Source organism: Ovis aries, chromosome 1 (genome assembly GCF_016772045.2).
Source record: "Ovis aries strain OAR_USU_Benz2616 breed Rambouillet chromosome 1, ARS-UI_Ramb_v3.0, whole genome shotgun sequence".
NCBI classification, from domain to species: Eukaryota; Metazoa; Chordata; class Mammalia; order Artiodactyla; family Bovidae; genus Ovis; species Ovis aries.
The window spans coordinates 25,269,214-25,287,322 of record NC_056054.1 but is presented as its reverse complement, the minus strand read 5'-3'; the positions used below and the strand labels follow the sequence as shown (position 1 = coordinate 25,287,322).

Sequence of the window (18,109 nt, the reverse complement as noted above, 5' to 3'; positions counted from 1 at the left end):
CTGAGCAACCAACGCACAAACTATACCCAATCTGTGCCATAACTGTCTTTAACCATTCCACTGTTAAATAACTAGCTGTTTCTGGGTAATGGTATACACCAGTGATACCAGTGCTGAACTTCTGTTACTGTGAAATGAGTTCCTTGGTTAGAACCAGTGTTGCATGGAAAGCCATAGATCAATAAGGTGAAGTCACTCAGTCGTGTCCGACTCTTTGCGACCCCGCGGACTGTAGCCTACTAGGCTTTTCCATCCATGGGATTTTCCAGGCAAGAGTACTGGAGTGGGTTGCCATTTCTTTCTCCAGGGGATCTTCCCGACCCAGGAATCGAACCCAGGTCTCCCACATTGTAGGCAGATGCTTTACCATCTGAGCCACCAGGGAAATCATAGATCAATAAGGCATTCCTTAAATCCATGAATGGTGGTGCTGGCAGAAGCATTGCTGTCAGAGAAGTCAACTATGTATCCAGAAAAGTGTCTTTTTAGATAGGAACAGATGACTGACTGCCCCCTCCATGGTAGAAATGATCCATTACCAGACCCCTGTGAATGGAGTTGTATTGAGGGCTCCATATTGGTCTCTGTTGTTTGCAGTTTAGGCATTCTGTAGATTCCCTAGCCAGATTCAGACCTGGTGAGGGTAAGTTGATATTGTTGTGCCTAACCTCCACTCCTATTGGCATGGCCAGATTGTACCTTAAAGCATTGAATAGTCCTGGGGTACAAATGAATAAAGCTCACTGACATCAGCAGAACAATGCCATTTTATCTCTCTGAGAGGTCCCCCCCCACCTGCCCCCCGCCTTTTTTTTTTAACTGGATAGCTTCTCTGGTGGCTCAGTTGATAAAGAATCCGCCTGCAATGCAGGAGACCAGGGTTCGATCCCTGGGTTGGAAAGATCCTCTGGAGAAGGCAATGGGTACCCACTCCAGTATTCTGGCTTGGAAAGTTCCATGGACTAATATCTGGGATTGCAAAGAGTCGGACACGACTAAGCGACTTTTACTTTCAGTTTCATAGACAGCAGTCACCCAATAACATATATTCACATTTTGTGTCCACACTAAATGATCTATTTCCATTCCTCTTCCTGAAACTCTTGTGTGAGTCAGTTTTCTTTTTATGTTTTCCAAGTTCTGATCAGCTGACCAATTCATTAACTACTTCATGTGATTCAGTATAGATTTGTATCTCAAGTTATTTCTCTGTCTAAATGAAGTGATTACCCTGTGTTACAACCTTTAAGTTCTCCTCACTTTCACTACTGTCTTTTTAAAATATTTTATTTAGTTGTTATTTATTTTTGGCTGTGCTGCATCTTTGTTGCTGTGTGCTAGTTGCTTTCTCTAGTTGCTGTGAGTAGGGGGCTACTTTGTTGCTGTGTGGGCTTCTCATTGTGATGGCTTCTCGTTGGGGAGCATGGGCTCTAGTCGCACAGGCTTCAGTAGTTGTAGCATGTGAGCTCAGTAGTTGTGGTACTTGGGCTTAGTTGCTCCAAGGCATGTGGGATCTTCCTGGACCAAGGATAGAACCTGTGTCCTCTGCATAGGCAGGCAGATTCATTACCACTGGACCACCAGGGAAGTCCTTCAGGGATATCTTTGATTAGGGTTGCAATGATGTTTCAGCAGTTTATTTTTGGTTGGTACCGGCATATTATACATAATCATTTTTTCCAATTTTTTTCTTTCTCAGTTAGCTTAGATATCTCTTAGGCATTGATGGGAGTACGTACAGCAACCAGCTTCTGACCCCTGGACCCTGAAACTTCACCAAGGTGAAGGGCCCTGCATTTTTGTGGTGTGTATCTCCTAATGTCTAGCATGCCCATGTATCTTACCAAAGCATCAAAATGCTTGCTACTTTTCCTCTTCAGGGCTAGTCTGCATTGTCATCACTATAATGTTTTATGAGATACCTGGGTGATCAAGATCTGTCCAGGCTAGATTATTATGACAAAGAACAAGAGAGTTGATTTAATCTTCAGGAAAAGATAGTGAGGGTTTATTGTTTACCCTGCTGAGAGGCAGCAAAATGCTTGTCATGGTGCTTGCAAATTAAAACAAAAAGTATAGGCAAGAGTTGTTGTTCCTATTCTCTCCTCCTACATAATATCCCAGATTTCATGGATCAGGAAGTCAATAGGAGCTGTCTATCGGGATCTGGGGAAAAAACTGCAGGATAGGTTGAAGATATGGAATGAGGTTCATGACATTGTACAGGAGACAGGGATCAAGACCATCCCCGTGGAAAAGAAATGCAAAAAAGCAAAATGGCTGTCTGGGGAGGCCTTACAGATAGCTGTGAAAAGAAGAGAAACAAAAAGCAAAGGAGAAAAGGAAAGATATACCCATTTGAATGCAGAGTTCCAAAGAATAGCAGGGAGAGACAAGAAAGCCTTCTTCAGCGAACAGTGCAAAGAAATAGAGAAAAACAACAGAATGGGAAAGACTAGAGATCTCTTCAAGAAAATTAGACATACCAAGGGAACATTTCATGCAAAGATGGGCTCGGTAAAGGACAGAAATGGTATGGACCTAACAGAAGCAGAAGATATTAAGAAGAGGCGGCAAGAATACACGGAAGAGCTATACAAAAAAGATCTTCATGACCCAGATAATCATGATGATGTGATCACTAATCTAGTGCTAGACATCTTGGAACGTGAAGTCAAGTGGGCCTTAGAAAGCATCACTATGAACAAAGCTAGAGGAGGTGATGGAATTCCAGTTGAGCTATTTCAAATCCTGAAAGATGATGCTGTGAAAGTGCTGCACTCAATATGTCAGCAAATTTGGAAAACTCAGCAGTGGCCACAGGACTGGAAAAGGTCAGTTTTCATTCCAATTCCAAAGGAAGGCAATGCAAAAGAATGCTTAAACTACCGCACAATTGTGCTCATCTCACATGCTAGTAAAGTAATGCTCAAAATTCTCCAAGCCAGGCTTCAGCAACACGTGAACCGTGAACTCCCTGATGTTCAAGCTGGTTTTCGAAAAGGCAGAGGAACCAGAGGACAACTTGCCAACATCCGCTGGATCATGGAAAAAGCAAGAGAGTTCCAGAAAAACATCTATTTCTGCTTTATTGACTATGTCAAAGCTTTTGACTGTGTGGATCACAATAAACTGTGGAAAATTCTGAAAGAGATGGGAATACCAGACCACCTGGCCTGCCTCTTGAGAAACCTATATACAGGTCAGGAAGCAACAGTTAGAACTGGACATGGAACAACAGACTGGTTCCAAATAGGAAAAGGAGTACGTCAAGGCTGTCTGTTGTCACCCTGCTTATTTAACTTCTATGCAGAGTACATCATGAGAAACGCTGGACTGGAAGAAACACAAGCTAGAATCAAGATTGCTGGGAGAAACATCAATAACCTCAGATATGCAGATGACACCACCCTTATGGCAGAAAGTGAAGAGGAGCTAAAAAGCCTCTTGATGAAAGTGAAAGAGGAGAGTGAAAAAGTTGGCTTAAAGCTCAACATTCAGAAAATGAAGATCACGGCATCTGGTCCCATCACTTCATGGGAAATAGATGGGCAAACAGTAGAAACAGTGTCAGACTTTATTGTTTTGGGCTCCAAAATCACTGCAGATGGTGACTGCAGCCATGAAATTAAAAGATGCTTACTCCTTGGAAGAAAAGTTATGAGCAACCTAGATAACATATTCAAAAGCAGAGACATTACTTTGCCGACTAAGGTCCGTCTAGTCAAGGCTATGGTTTTTCCTGTGGTCATGTATGGATGTGAGAGTTGGACTGTGAAGAAGCTGAGTGCCGAAGAATTGATGCTTTTGAACTGTGGTGTTGGAGAACTCTTGAGAGTCCCTTGGACTGCAAGGAGATCCAACCAATCCATTCTAAAGAGATCAGTCCTGGGTGTTCTTTGGAAGGAATGATGCTAAAGCTGAAGCGCCAGTACTTTGGCCACCTCATGTGAAGTGTTGACTCATTGGAAAAGACTCTGATGCTGGGAGGGATTGGGGGCAGGAGGAGAAGGGGACGACCGAGGATGAGATGGCTGGATGGCATCAAGGACTCGATGGATGTGAGTCCGAGTGAACTCCGGGAGATGGTGATGGACAGGGAGGGCTGGCGTGCTGCAGTTCATGCGGTTGCAAAGAGTCGGACACAACTGAGCAACTGAACTGAACTGAGGTTGAAGAGAGTAAATGAACCTTGTGTGATTAGATTAGGCTAAAACTTCATTTACCACTGTAATCTTCCATTTCTATATTCCCAGGAGAATTAGTATTGGGGTTAGTATCCAGTTATCTCCTAAAGATGTAGATTTTCCTTTAAGCAGTACACAAACCTTTAGTAAATAGCTACAGGTCTCTTACGGGAATTCTTAGAGGAAATTTTACAATACTTATGGTGGCTTTCTTGCATTGTCTTTAGGTGACCAAGGACTTTGTGTTTGGAAACAGAGTAACTATGACCCTCCAGTGTAGATATTATGGAAGTTAGGATCTAGGTTGCTAGATCTAGGTTTCTACTGTTTATAGATCAAGTAATTTTAGTCAACTGACTTTCAATTTTGTTTCTTAGAAGTACCACATTCAGTGAAGTACTATTAAAGATTTCTGCAGGTTGAAGTCTTCTGATTCTTACGTTTCATCTATGCTGTTTATTGACATCATTGCTGCCACCTTTTTCTTGTTGAACTCTGCTCTGTGACCTCTGCACTGTGGGATCCCATCATGCGTATTAGGGAATCTTTTTCAGTGGTATCATTAGCCCTGAAACATCTGTCTTATTCCCTTCCTACAGAAGACAGCTACTACAGAGTTTTTCAAGGATGTAGATTTCCTTCCTAATGTGTTTTTTCAGTGCTTTAGTACAGTATTCTCTGGGACCTCATGGATAATGTCATGGGATGATGTGTATATATTCAGGTTCTACATGATTAATCCACTCCAGCATTCATGTTTTTCTAAGCATCTTGATTTCTTCCACATTTTGCCAGGAAAGTTTGGACATTTCATCCTCATTAAATGTAGACTCATTTGGGATTTAAGTTTTCTTCGGTCAACCAGAAAACTATTAGAGGTTCTTTCAGCTGCGTAAGCATACATGTTATATTTGGCCCTATCCAAATTCTTTTTGTCAAACTCACTTCAAATTTATTTCCACAACTATTCCCTAGGATTTTGCTGATATATTTATCAAAATCTTATAGTTACTTTTGGATATAAGCTATTTTTTCTCAGTTAATATGTTGTACTTGTTTTTGTGGAGCATGCCTGCATCTGACTTTAGAAGTAGTAAGGAATGGAGGAGGTAGGTTTTAAGAATAGGCATCTACTTTCAAGGGAACTGTCTCAGGTAATAGTATTAATAGTTTTTAAGCAAGAGGCTAGTCTTCTTAACCATGAGGAGGAGCTGTTTCTGCTTACAAAAGAGGCTCAGACAGACTCAAGGGGTTCAGTTACAACCTTTATCTGAATCCACTCAGGTATCTGCATTTCCTGGGCTTCCCTGATGGCTCAGCTGGTCAAAAATCCACCTGCCACGTGGGAGACCTGGGTTTGACCCCTGGGTTGGGCTGATTCCCTGGAGAATGGAACAGCTACCCACTCCAGTATTCTGGCCGGGAGAATACAGTTCCCTATATGACTCCTATTCGGTCCATGGGGTTGCAAAGAGTCAGACATGACTGAGCAACTATCACTTTCATCCCCATTCCACATCTTAGATCCTCATTCCTTCCACAACAGTGCCTTAACTTTCACAAGAGAGACTTAAAAAGCATGTATATTCAACTTTCACTATAGCTATGCAAGCTGAAAACTTAAATTTTGAGTCTGATTTTTAGGAGAATCATACCTTTGATTACAAGAAATAAGAAACTTGTTTAAAAATGCCACTTCAGAAACTCTGTAACATTCTTAACATGAATGAATGGAATGTTAACCCCCCCCCCCAGTGTATCATTCTGTTCTGTAAGCTCTCCTTTGGAGTCAGAAGCAGCCTGCTCATAGTTCTTGTTATCATTATTACCACCATAATGGTCAGGTCCGATCATCATTTGGTTCCTTCAGGCACTTGTTTCTATAGTGATAGTTAATCATTATGCCAGTGCATGGCTTGGATTACTAATATCCCATTTTCCATTGGCAAGGAGCTAAGCAGTGCATTGAAGGTCAAGGCCATAATGAAGGCAGTTCCTGAATCCTGTGTTTCCTGGGACACCTTCGTTATCAAGAAAATGAAACCACACTCTAGGGTATTTTTAACAGAGGTATTCAAACAGTGAAGAATCCGCCTGCAATGCAGGAGACCCAGGTTCGATCTGTGGGTCAGAAAGATCTCCTGGAGAATGAATGACTGCCCACTTCAGAATTCTTGCCTGGAGAATCCCATGAATTCAGAATCCCAAGAATCCTGTATTTTTGCCTGGAGAATCCCACGAGCCTGGTGGGCTACAGTCCGTGGGGTTTCAAAGAGTCGGACACGACTGAGTGACTAAGCACACAATGTAGGATCAGTTAAACAGGTTTGGAGGACTAAAAGCAAAAAAGTAAAACTGAAGTAACTTAGGTATAATAATTGCTTCAGGAAGTTACCACTTGAAGGTGTAAGAAATTAACAGAACTTTAAATTTCAGAACAGCTCTTTGGAATGGAGAATTAGACTTCTGTGGGATGTTTACTGTCTAGCCATTAACTGGTATCTCAGGGGCAGTGACAAGAAGCTGGTTGTAAGAATGCTGAAAAATAAGCTGCAGGGTGATGCTAGTGGAAATGCATGTAAACAGGAAGAAGGAAATCTTTCTTGCCCTCCTCCTAATTACTAAGTTCTATCTAGTATCCTCTACTTGACAAAGTCTATCAGGAAACCTTAAAGAAAAAATATAATTTTGCAGAAATCTTAGCTCCTAAATTACAGAAGACTATACAATGGCGAATTTGGAGTTAAGAAACAGTAAGTCAGTGACTAAGCTACTGTTTTTCTTAGATTCTGAGACATTGTGACAACGTTTAGATGCGTGAAGTGTTGCACAGATTCTGTTCTTAGATACTTAGAAACTCACTTTGGATTCCAGCAGTGACATTCTTCCTGCTTTGGACATTTTCTCTGTTCTCATATCTTCCTTCCCACATTACTTTCCTTGACTGTAACAACTGGGAGAATGGATAGGTTTTTGTCTTTGAATCAGCGATTACTTGAGTGCCTGGACTCAGTTAAGGTCTAAGAAGCTAGTCATGTTAAGACTTTTTGACAGTGACCTACAGTGAGAAATATTTGGAATCCAAAACACATATTACAAATATGTCCCAGAATCAAAAGTTTTTTGAAACAATACTTAGTTCTAACTATTAAACATACTGATAATTTCCATTCTATTCTGTTCTCTTCTACTCTATTCTTAGTCTTATCCTAATTCTGTTCTTTAAAATATGAGGTAAATGTAAATATTTTCTCCTTAATTGTATAAACAATGCTTAACCTAGCTTGTTTTTGGTCAGTCTTGTCGTTGTTCCTATTCGAGCCCCCACCCATTTATTTACTTTAACTTCAGGGTGAGAGGAAAGGTATTTTAGAACTGAGCCTATAGTTCTTATGTTGGAGAAAAGTTATACAATAATGATATTTAACAGGAGCATTTCTTATGCTCCCTCACTACTGTTCCTACTGAGGGGGAAAACAGTGACTCTGTGTGTGTGTGTGTGTGTGTGTGTGTGTGTGTGTGTGTGTGTAATATACATTAAGTCAGAAAGAAATCCAAATTCTTTAGAATTATTTCTCCTCTCATTAGTGTGTTAAATGTATATCTCCTGTGATAAAGTATTGAACTCGGCAGATGATACAACCAATAAAAACACAAATGTGAGCTTCATAATTATTGGTAGTGGTGAGAAGTTAGAACTAGTCTGAGGTAGTAAAACGTTGAAAAATATTTAATCTGAGATATGAAGGATAATTTAGCTAGAAGAAAGGTGAAATTTTGGAATGGGATGGGAAGGAAAGATTGTTCTTGGAAGGAATGGTTAAGGTTATTTGTTTATTTGGTTTAGGAATGGTAAAGTTTTCAGAATAGTTTTTGTGGAAAGTGTAGTCAGTTAATGACTGGGTAAGTAAATCAGAGTGGGTTAAGAAAATACTGTAATTCAGAAGAGTTTAAATGATGTTTTACCAATGTAGTAAGAGCACAAGACAAAAAAATAATTGAATGATATGTGTGATACTACTATGAGAGGGAAAGTAAGGTGGCTTTCACTCAGTGGGAGAGATTTTGTGAAAGAATTAGAACTTAAGTTAGTCCTTGATGCACAGGTAGATAAATATGACGTGAAGAACAACACAAGCCAAGTACAGAGTAGATCTTTAGTGGTAATTTGTAGTGATTTGGTTGATGATAATCCTTTTTTGTCAATATTTCAGTGACTATGGAGGTGAGACTATATCAGGACCTGCATTTGATCCAGCAAGTCACCCAGCTCCAGCTCCTGCTCCCTCTTCCTCTTCAGCATTTCGACCTGTAATGCCATCTAGGCAAATTGTAGAAAGGCAACCGCGGATGCTGGACTTCAGGGTTGAGTACAGAGACAGAAATGTTGATGTGGTACTTGAAGACAGCTGTACTGTTGGTAAGGTTTTTCCTGCCATATAGCCGTCACAAATAAAAAATTTATTAGGTAAACATTCAGCTCATATTCTTTTCTTTTGAGTTGACTGCTATACCAAGAGGGGGTAAAAAAACCTGATTGATGTTGTTCCATATATATTATTGTGTTCTAATTTTAAATACTGTCTTGATATTGAGGTAAGTTTGAGAAGAAAGTTTTTTTGTTCTACATACACAGAATGGTATATGAAGCTGTTTCAGGGCAGATACAAACCAAACATCTCAGAGCTTAAAAAAAAATAACAAAATTATTAAGTACATTGATAACAGACTTTTTAACTGAAGTGCTCTCATTTTTAATACTGATTAATGAGCGATCACTTTTTCTCCCTGATGGCTAAATAAATGCTTTAGCGTTATTCTTTCAAAGGAGACTCACCCGTGGCGGATTCATGCTGAAGTATGGCAAAACCAATACAATATTGTAAAGTAAATAAATAAAGAAATAAATAAAACAAAGGGGGAAAAAATAAAAGAGATGTCTAAAATCAACCATTTTAAAAGAAAAAAAATTTTTTTAAAAAGATACAAAGTTTGTACAAATATCATATGACTTCGAACTGAATAAAAATATAATGTAACCTAAAAAAAAAGAGACTCAAAGTGTATGCCTGCCATTTTAAGACAAACTTTACCAAAATTCTGTAGAGAAACTATGTTGAAGTCATATTTGATTCAGATTATTTGATCCATGTTTGTTGTAGAACCAGAAATTGTATTTTTATTTTAATAGAAGTTTGCCTTAAATCTAAATTTTAGATATTTCTGAAATTTTGCTTTTCTTCATTTTTGGGGTGATTCTTATTTAATTTTATTAATTGAAGTACATTAAGAGAAAAGCAAGGCTGTTAAAACTGATCAGATAGTTATTCCTTTACTTAAATCCATTAAGAATCTTTCCACTGTTTGGAGGATAAAATTCAATTCTTTTAACATGGCCTGTAAGTCCCTGCTTGACCAGACACTGCTGCATTTCTAGTTTTCATCTGTTATCACTCTCCTTCTTACTCACCATGCCCAACTTATAATGGACTTCTTTTGGTTCACTGAATAGGTTATAGCCAATAGGGCATTTGGGCTTGTTCTTTTCTTTGCCTAAATTCCTCTACATGTAAATGAAATATGTACAGTATAGTTTTATTAACAGTAGCTACATTGTTGTACAGCTGCTGCTGCTAAGTTGCTTCAGTTGTGTCCAACTCTGTGCGACCCCATAGATGGCAGCCCATCAGGCTCCTCTGTCCCTGGGATTCTCCAGGCAAGAACACTGGAGTGGGTTGCCATTTCCTTCTCCAATGCATGAAAGTAGGAAGTGAAAGGAAAGTCGCTCAGTTGTGTCCGACTCTTAGCGACCCCATGGACTGCAGCCTACCAGGCTCCTCCATCCATGGGAGTTTCCAGGCAAGAGTACTGAAGTGAGTTCACTTGTAGAAGTGAAACTCTGGATCCACTGAAATGCAACTCCCTGGCTGTTGTCATTCTGTTTTCTGCTTCTATGAGTTTGACTAATTTAAATACGTTATATAAGTGGAATCATGCAGCATTTGTGTTTCTGGATTACTTCACTTAGTATGATATCCTCAAGGTTTATCCATGTTGTAACATATTACAGGATTTCCTTTTTTAAAGCTGAGTAATATTCCAGATGTTCAAGCTGGTTTTAGAAAAGGCAGAGGAACCAGAGGTCAAATTGCCAACACCCGCTGGATCATCAGACAAGCAAGAGAGTTCCAGAAAACATCTCTTTCTGCTTTCTTGACTATGCCAAATCCTTTGACTGTGTGGATCACAATCAACTGTGGAAAATTCTGAAAGAGATGGGAATACCAGACCACCTGACCTGCCTCTTGAGAAACCTATATACAGGTCAGGAAGCAACAGTTAGAACTGGACATGGAACAACAGACTGGTTCCCAGTAGGAAAAGGAGTACGTCAAGGCTGTATATTGTCACCATGCTTATTTACCTTCTATGCAGAGTACATCATGAGAAACGCTGGACTGGAAGAAGCACAAGCTAGAATCAAGATTGCTGGGAGAAATATCAATAACCTCAGATGTGCAGATGACACCACCCTTATGGCAGAAAGTGAAGAGGAACTAAAAAGCCTCTTGATGAAAGTGAAAGAGGAGAGTGAAAAAGTTGGCTTAAAGCTCAACATTCAGAAAACTAAGATCATGGCATCTGATCTCATCACTTCATGGGAAATAGATGGGCAAACAGTGGAAACAGTGTCAGACTTTATTGTTTTGGGTTCCAAAATCACTGCAGATGGTGACTGCAGCCATGAAATTAAAAGACGTTTACTCCTTGGAAGGAAAGTTATGAGCAACCTAGATAACATATTCAAAAGCAGAGACATTACTTTGCCAACTAAGTTTCGTCTAGTCAAGACTATGGTTTTTCTAGTCTTCATGTATGGATGTGAGAGTTGGACTGTGAAGAGAGCTGAGTGCCGAAGAATTGATGCTTTTGAACTGTGGTGTTGGAGAACTCTTGAGAGTCCCTTGGACTGCAGGGAGATCCGACCAATCCATTCTAAAGGAGATCAGTCCTGGGTGTTCTTTGGAAGGAATGATGCTAAAGCTGAAACTCCAGTACTTTGGCCACCTCATGTGAAGAGTTGACTCGTTGGAAAAGACTCTGATGCTGGAGGGATTGGGGGCAGGAGGAAAAGGGGACAACAGAGCATGAGAGGATGGCATCACTGACTCGATGGACTTGAGTCTGAGTGAACTCCTGGAGTTGGTGATAGACAGGGAGGCCTGGCGTGCTGCAATTCAAGGGGTCACAAAGAGTCGGACACGACTGAGTGACTGATCTGAATTGAATATTCCATTGTGTGTGTGTACCATATTTTCTTTATCTGTTCATCTGTTTATCGACATTTAGGTTGTTTCCACTTCTTGGCTATTATAAATAATGCTGCTGTGAACATGGGATTGCAAATATCTCTTTAGGCTCTACTTTCAATTCTTTGTGTGTGTGTGTTTTTTCTCTTTTTTTTTTTTGTTTTTATTTTCTGTATTTCATTTTATTGGAGTATAGTTGATTTACAATGTTGCATTAGTTTTAGGTGTACAGCAAAAGTGATTCAGTTATATGTATATATATATATATATTTTTTTTTTTTTAAGGTTCTTTTCTCAGATAGGCTATCATAGAATATTGAGTAGAGTTCCCTGTGCTATACAGTAGATCCTTGTTGGTTATCCATTAATACCTTATATATAGTAGTGTATATGTATTCATTCCAGGGTTCTAGTTTATTGCCACCCCTCCCCATCCCTTTGCTAACTGTAAGTTTGTTTTCAGTATCTGTGAGTTCATTTCTGTTTGGTAAATACATTCTTTTTTTTTTTTTAAAGTAGATTCCACATATAAATGATATCATATGTTATTTGCCTCACTTCACTTAGTATGATAATCTCTAGGTCCATCAATGTTGCTGCAAATGGCATTATTTCATGCTTTTATATGGCTGAGTAATATTCTGTTAGCGCTTCCCTAGTAGCTCAGCTGTAAAAAAAATCTGCCTGCCTGTGCAGGAGACATGGGTTCAATCTCTGGGTCAGGAAGATCCCCTGGAGAAGGAAATGGCAACCCATTCCAGTATTCTTGCCTAGGAAATACTATGGACAGAGAATCATGGTGGCCTATAGCCCATGGGGTCGCAAAAAATGAGACCCGACTTAGGGACTAAACAACAACAAATATTCCATTGTATATAGGTACCACATCTTCTTTATCCGTTCCTCTGTCAATAGACTTGCAGGTGTGTTCTTCTGGATTAATACCCAGAAATGGCCTTGCTGGATCATATGTTACTTCTGTTTTTAATGTTTGAGCAGCTTCTGTATTTTTTTGCATAGTGGCTGAACATTTTACATTTCCAGCAATAGTACATAAGTATTCCTTCCAGTTTTTCCACATTACCAGTGCTTGTCATTTTCTGATATTTTGTTTTTGTTTTTATAATGACCATCTTAACATGTTTGAGTGACATCTCATTGTAGTTTTGATTTACAGTTCATGATGATTGAGCATTTTTTATATAGCTGTTGATCATTTGTACGTCTTTGGAGAAATGTTTGTTCAAGTCCTGTGCCAAGTTTTAAATTGGATTATTTAACTTTATTGCTATTTAGTTGTGAATTTATTTGTTTTGACTATTAACCCCATAACAGATATGTAGTTTGCAAATATTTTCTGCCATTCTGTAGGTTCCTTTTACTCTATTATGTCTTAAGCTGTAGAGAAGCTTTTTAGTTGAATCTAGTCCCACCAGTCTATTTTTATATTTGTTGTCTATGCTTCTGGTGTCATATATCCAATAATCATTGCCAAGATAAATATTATGGAGTTTTTCCTTTATCTTTTCTTCTAGGAGTTTTGCAGTTTCAGATTTTTAACCCATTTTGAGGTAATTTTTGGGTATGGTATAAGATAAAGGTCTAATTTCATTCTTTTGCATGCAGCTATCCAATTTTGCCCACACTATTTGTTAAAGAGACTATTTATAATGTAGACTTGGTACCCTTGTCAAAGATCATTTGACTTATGTGTGGGTTTTGTTCTGGACTTTATTTTGTTCTCCTCTTTATGCCAGTCCTGGGCTGTTTTGATTACTTTGTAAAATTTCTTGAAGTCAGTAAGTGTGAAGCCTCAAGTTTCATTCTTCTTTCTCAAGATTGTTTTGGCTATTTAGGGTCCTTTGTGGTTCCATATGAATTTTAGTATTGTTTTTATTTGAGATCTTTCTACTTTTTAAAATGTAGGAATCTATTGCTAGAAACTTTCCTCTTAGTATGGCTTTCCATAAGTTTTGGTAATGTTATGTTTTCATTTGTCTGATGGTATTTTCTACTTCTCTTTATTTCTTCTTTGGCCTATTGGTTGTTCAAGCATTAAATTGTTTAATATCTACATATTTGTGAATTTTCTGGGGTAGAGGACATATTAGGTGGTGGTGGTTGTTTAGTCACTAAGTCATATCTACCTTTTGTGACCCCATGGTCTGTAGCCCTCCAGGCTCCTCCATCCATGAGATTTCCCAGACAAGAATACTAGAGTGGGTTACCATTTCCTTTTCCGGAGGATCTTCCCGACCCAGGGATCAAACCTGCATCTCCTGCATTTGCAGGTGGACTCTTTACCTCTTAGCTGCCTGGGAATCCTGCCATATTAGGTTACAAACAAGTTAACAGATTTAAGAAGACTGAAATCATACCACGAATGTTTTCCAACCACAGTATAATGAAACTAAAAGTCAGCAGCACTTTCCTTTATGCTTTTCTTCTTAAATTTATTATCTGTCCTGAGCATGTTCTTTGTGTGCTTAAGAGGATGTGTATTCTGGTGCTGTTGGGTGTTCTGTTTTGTACATGTCTATTAGTTCCATTTTGTCTACAATTTTTGTTCAAGTCCTTATTGATTTTCTCTGTGGAAGTTTTATCAATTATTGAAATCCTCTGCTATTTTTGTGTTGTTGTATACTTCTCCCCTTGATTCTTTCCTTGTTTGCTTTGTAAATTGGGTTCTTTGATGTTGAGTACATATATGCTCATAATTGACATGTCCTCCTGGTGAATAGCTTCTTTTATCATTATATAATATTTTCTCGCAACATTTTTTTCTTTTCTTTTCTTAGATTGAAGGATAATTGATTTACAGCATTGTGTTAATTTCAGGTATGCAGTATAGTTTTTCAGTGCTTTTGTAGATTATGTTCCCCTATAGATTTTTACAATGTATTTGGTGTAATTCCCAGTGCTGTGCAGTTTACTTATTTCATGCATGCTGTTGCTGCTAAGTCACTTCAGTCGTGTCTGACTCTGTGCGACCCCATAGAGGGCAGCCCACCAGGCTCCCTCGTCCCTGGGATTCTCCAGGCAAGTAGTGTGTTAATCCCATACTCCTAATTTTTCTTCCCTGGCTCCCTCTCCCCATTTTTAGCCATAAGTTTCTTTCTATGTCTTTGGGTCTCTTTCTGTTTTGTATATACATTCATTTGTATTAGATTTTTAGATTCCACATATAAGTTTGTCTTTCTCTGTCTAATTTCACCAAGTATAATATTCTCTGGATCTATCCATGTTTCTGCTGCTGCTGCTGCTAAATCACTTCAGTCTTGTCCGACTCTGTGCGACCCCATAGATGGCAGCCCACCAGGCTCCCCCATCCCTGGGATTCTCCAGGCAAGAACACTGGAGTGGATTGCCATTTCCTTCTCTAGTGCATGAAAGTGAAAAGTGAAAGAGAAGTCGCTCAGTCATGTCCGACTCTTTGAGACCCCATGGACTGCAGCCCACCAGGCTCCTCCATCCATGGGATTTTCCAGGCAAGAGTACTGGAGTGGGGTGCCATTGCCTTTCTCTGGATCTATCCATGTTTCTGCAGATGATAGCATTTCATACTTTTTTATGGCTGAATAGTATTCGTGTGTGTGTGTGTGTGTGTGTATGTGTGTGTGTGTGGTGTTTGGGGGAGTGGGAGAGAGGGATAGGGAGAGCAAGGGATTGCCTTCATTTAGTTGTCTGTTTTTGGACCATTTACACAGAATGTCTTTTCTCATTCTTTCAGTTTCAGCCTGTATGTGTTCATGAAGCTAGAGTCTCCTATAGACAGTATATGAGCTTCCCAGGTGGCTCAGTGGTAAAGGATCCACCTGTCAGTGCAGGAGATGCCTGAGACGTGGGTTTGATTCCTGTGTCAGGAAGATACCTTTGGCAACTCACTTCAGTACTGTTACCTGGAAAATCCCAGGGACAGAGGAGCTTGATGGGCTATAGTACCTGGGGTTGCAAAGATTTGGACACAACTGAGCATATAGTTGTGGACACAATAGACAGCATATAGTTGGAGTTTGTGTTTTTAATCCATTTAGCCTGTCTATGTCTTTTGATTGAAGAGTTTTATCCATTTACATTTAAAGTGATAACTGATAGGAAAGGAGTTACTGTTGCCATTTGTTAATTATTTCTTTCTGTCTTGTGGCTTTTTTATCTCTATTTTCCTGTTTTACTGTCTTCCTTTTTTTTTTTTTTTTTGGTAGTGTCATTCTTTGATTCTTTTCATTTTCTTTTGTATATCTCCTTTAGGTATTTTCTTTGTACTTTCCATTGGGTTTATATAAGACATCTTACAGTTACTACAATCTATTTTAACCTAACTTCAGTCATATACAAAACCTCTGCTGTTTTATTCTCTCCTCTTTTTGGTCAGTTCAATTCAGTTCAGTTACTCAGTCATGTTCAACTCTTTGCGACCTCATGGACTGCAGCATGCCAGGCCTCCCTTTCCATCACCAACTCCTGGAGTTAACTCAAACTCATGTCCATTGAGTTGGTGATACCATCCAACCATCTCATCCTGTCGTCCCCTTCTCCTCCTGCCTTCAATCTTTCCCAGCATCAGAGTCTTTAAAATGAGTCAGTTCTTCATATCAGGTGGCCAAAGTATTGGAGTATCATCTTTAGCATCAGTCCTTCCAGTGAATATTCAGAACTGATTTCCTTTAGGATGGACTGGTTGGATCTCCTTGCAGTCCAAGGGATTCTCAAGAGTCTTCTCCAACACCATACTTCCAAAGCATCAATTCTTTCACGCTTAGCTTTCTTTATAGTCCAACCCTCACATCTATACATGACTAGTGGTAAAACCATAGCTTTGACTAGATGGACCTTTGTTGGCAAAGTAATGTCTTTGCTTTTTAATATGCTGTCTAGGTTGGTCATAACTTTCCTTCCAAGGAGCAAGTGTCTTTTAATTTCATGGCTGCAGTCACCATCTGCAGTGATTTTGGAGCCCAGAAAAATAAAGTCAGCCACTGTTTCCAATGTTTCCCCATCTATTTCCCATGAAGTGATGGGACCAGATGCCATGATCTTAGTTTTCTGAATGTTGAGCTTTAAGCCATCTTTTCCACTCTTCTCTTTACTTTCATCAAGAGGCTCTTTAGTTCTTCTCTTTCTGCCATAATGGTGGTGTCATTTGCACATCAGAGGTTATTGGTATTTCTCCCAACAATCTTGTCCAGTTTTGCTTCATCCAGCCCAGCATTTCTCATGATGTGCTCTGCATAGAAGTTAAATAAGCAGGATGACAATACATAGTCTTGACATATTCCTTTCCCGATTTGTAACTAGTCTGTTCCATGTCCAGTTCCAACTGTTGCTTCCTGACCTGCATACAGATTTCTCAAGAGCCAATATCCGTTGGATCATCAAAAAAGCAAGAGAGTTCCAGAAAAGCATCTATTTCTGTTTTATTGACCATGCCATAGCCTTTGACTGTGTGGATCACAACAAACTTTGGAAAATTCTTAGAGATGAAGTACCAGACCACCTGTCCTGCCTGTTTTTGTTACTAATTCATAAATTGCATCTTTTTATATTATGTATACGTTAACATATTTTTAGTTATACTTATTTTTTGCAGTTTTGTCTTTTAACTCCTCTCTCAGATTAAGTGTTCTAAGTACCACTGTTAAAATATTTTGTGGTTTGTTTCTATATAGTGTCTTCTTGTTGCAACTTAGAGTACTCTCTTTAGCTTTTCTTATTAGGTTGGCCTACTGTTGATGAACTCTCTCAGCTTTTGTTTATCTGGTGAAGTCTTTATTCTGCCTGAATATTTGAAGGATAATTTTGCTGGCCATAGTATTCTTGTTTGGTGGTTTTGCACTTTGAATATATTATTCTATTCTCTTTTGACTGGAAAGGTTTCTACTGAGAAATATTAGCTGATAGTCTTGTGAAGGTTCCCTCTATGTGACAAGCTTTTCTCTTGCTGTTTCACATTTCTCTTTATCCTTTAATTGCCAGGTGACTCAGTGGTAAAGAATCCACTTGCCAATGCTGGAAACTCAGAACATGTGGGTTTGATCCCTGAATTAGGAAGATCCCCTGGAGTAGGAAATGGCAATCCATTGCAATATTTTTGCCTGGAAAATTCCAGGGACAGAGAAGCCTGGCAGGCTACGGTCCATGGGGTTGCAGAGTTGTACATGACTGAGCACACATGCACGCATTCACATCCTTTAATTTGACAGTTTGATTTTAATGTGTTTTGATGTAGATTTCTTAGGAGTCATCCTTCTTGTTATCTTTTGTGCTTTATGAATCTGAATGTCTTTTCTTTCCCATATTTGGGAAGTGTTCAACCATTATTTCTTCAAATATGCTTTCTCCTTCCCTCTGTAGCTCCCATTATGTGTATATTTGTCCGTTAATGGATGACCGTAAGGCTTTTGGCCTTTCTTCAGTCTTTTTTATCCTTCATTTTATTTCTCTGGATAATTTCAAGTGACATGTCTTAGCACATAGATTATTCTTGTTAATCAAGTCTATTGTTGGGCCTCTTTAGTGAAATGTTCAATTCACTTATTATATTTTTCAGCTCCAGGATTTATGTTTGATTCTTTTTTATAGTTTTTTAATTTTTATATTAACTCTTTGCTGATA

At 39.0% G+C, this 18,109-nt stretch overlaps 1 protein-coding gene across 7 annotated transcripts in view; it reads left to right on the top strand.

The window, feature by feature from the left end:
- FAF1 (Fas associated factor 1) overlaps positions 1-18,109 on the top strand; it is a 497,312-nt gene that overhangs the window by 143,354 nt on the left and 335,849 nt on the right. For all 7 annotated transcript variants that reach the window (XM_042247840.2, XM_060408829.1, XM_060408824.1 and 4 more), the window contains one exon: positions 8,402-8,607. In XM_042247840.2, the coding sequence (XP_042103774.1) occupies positions 8,502-8,607 (106 nt within the window). In that variant the 5' untranslated portion in view covers positions 8,402-8,501. The remainder of the gene's footprint in view (positions 1-8,401; positions 8,608-18,109) is intronic.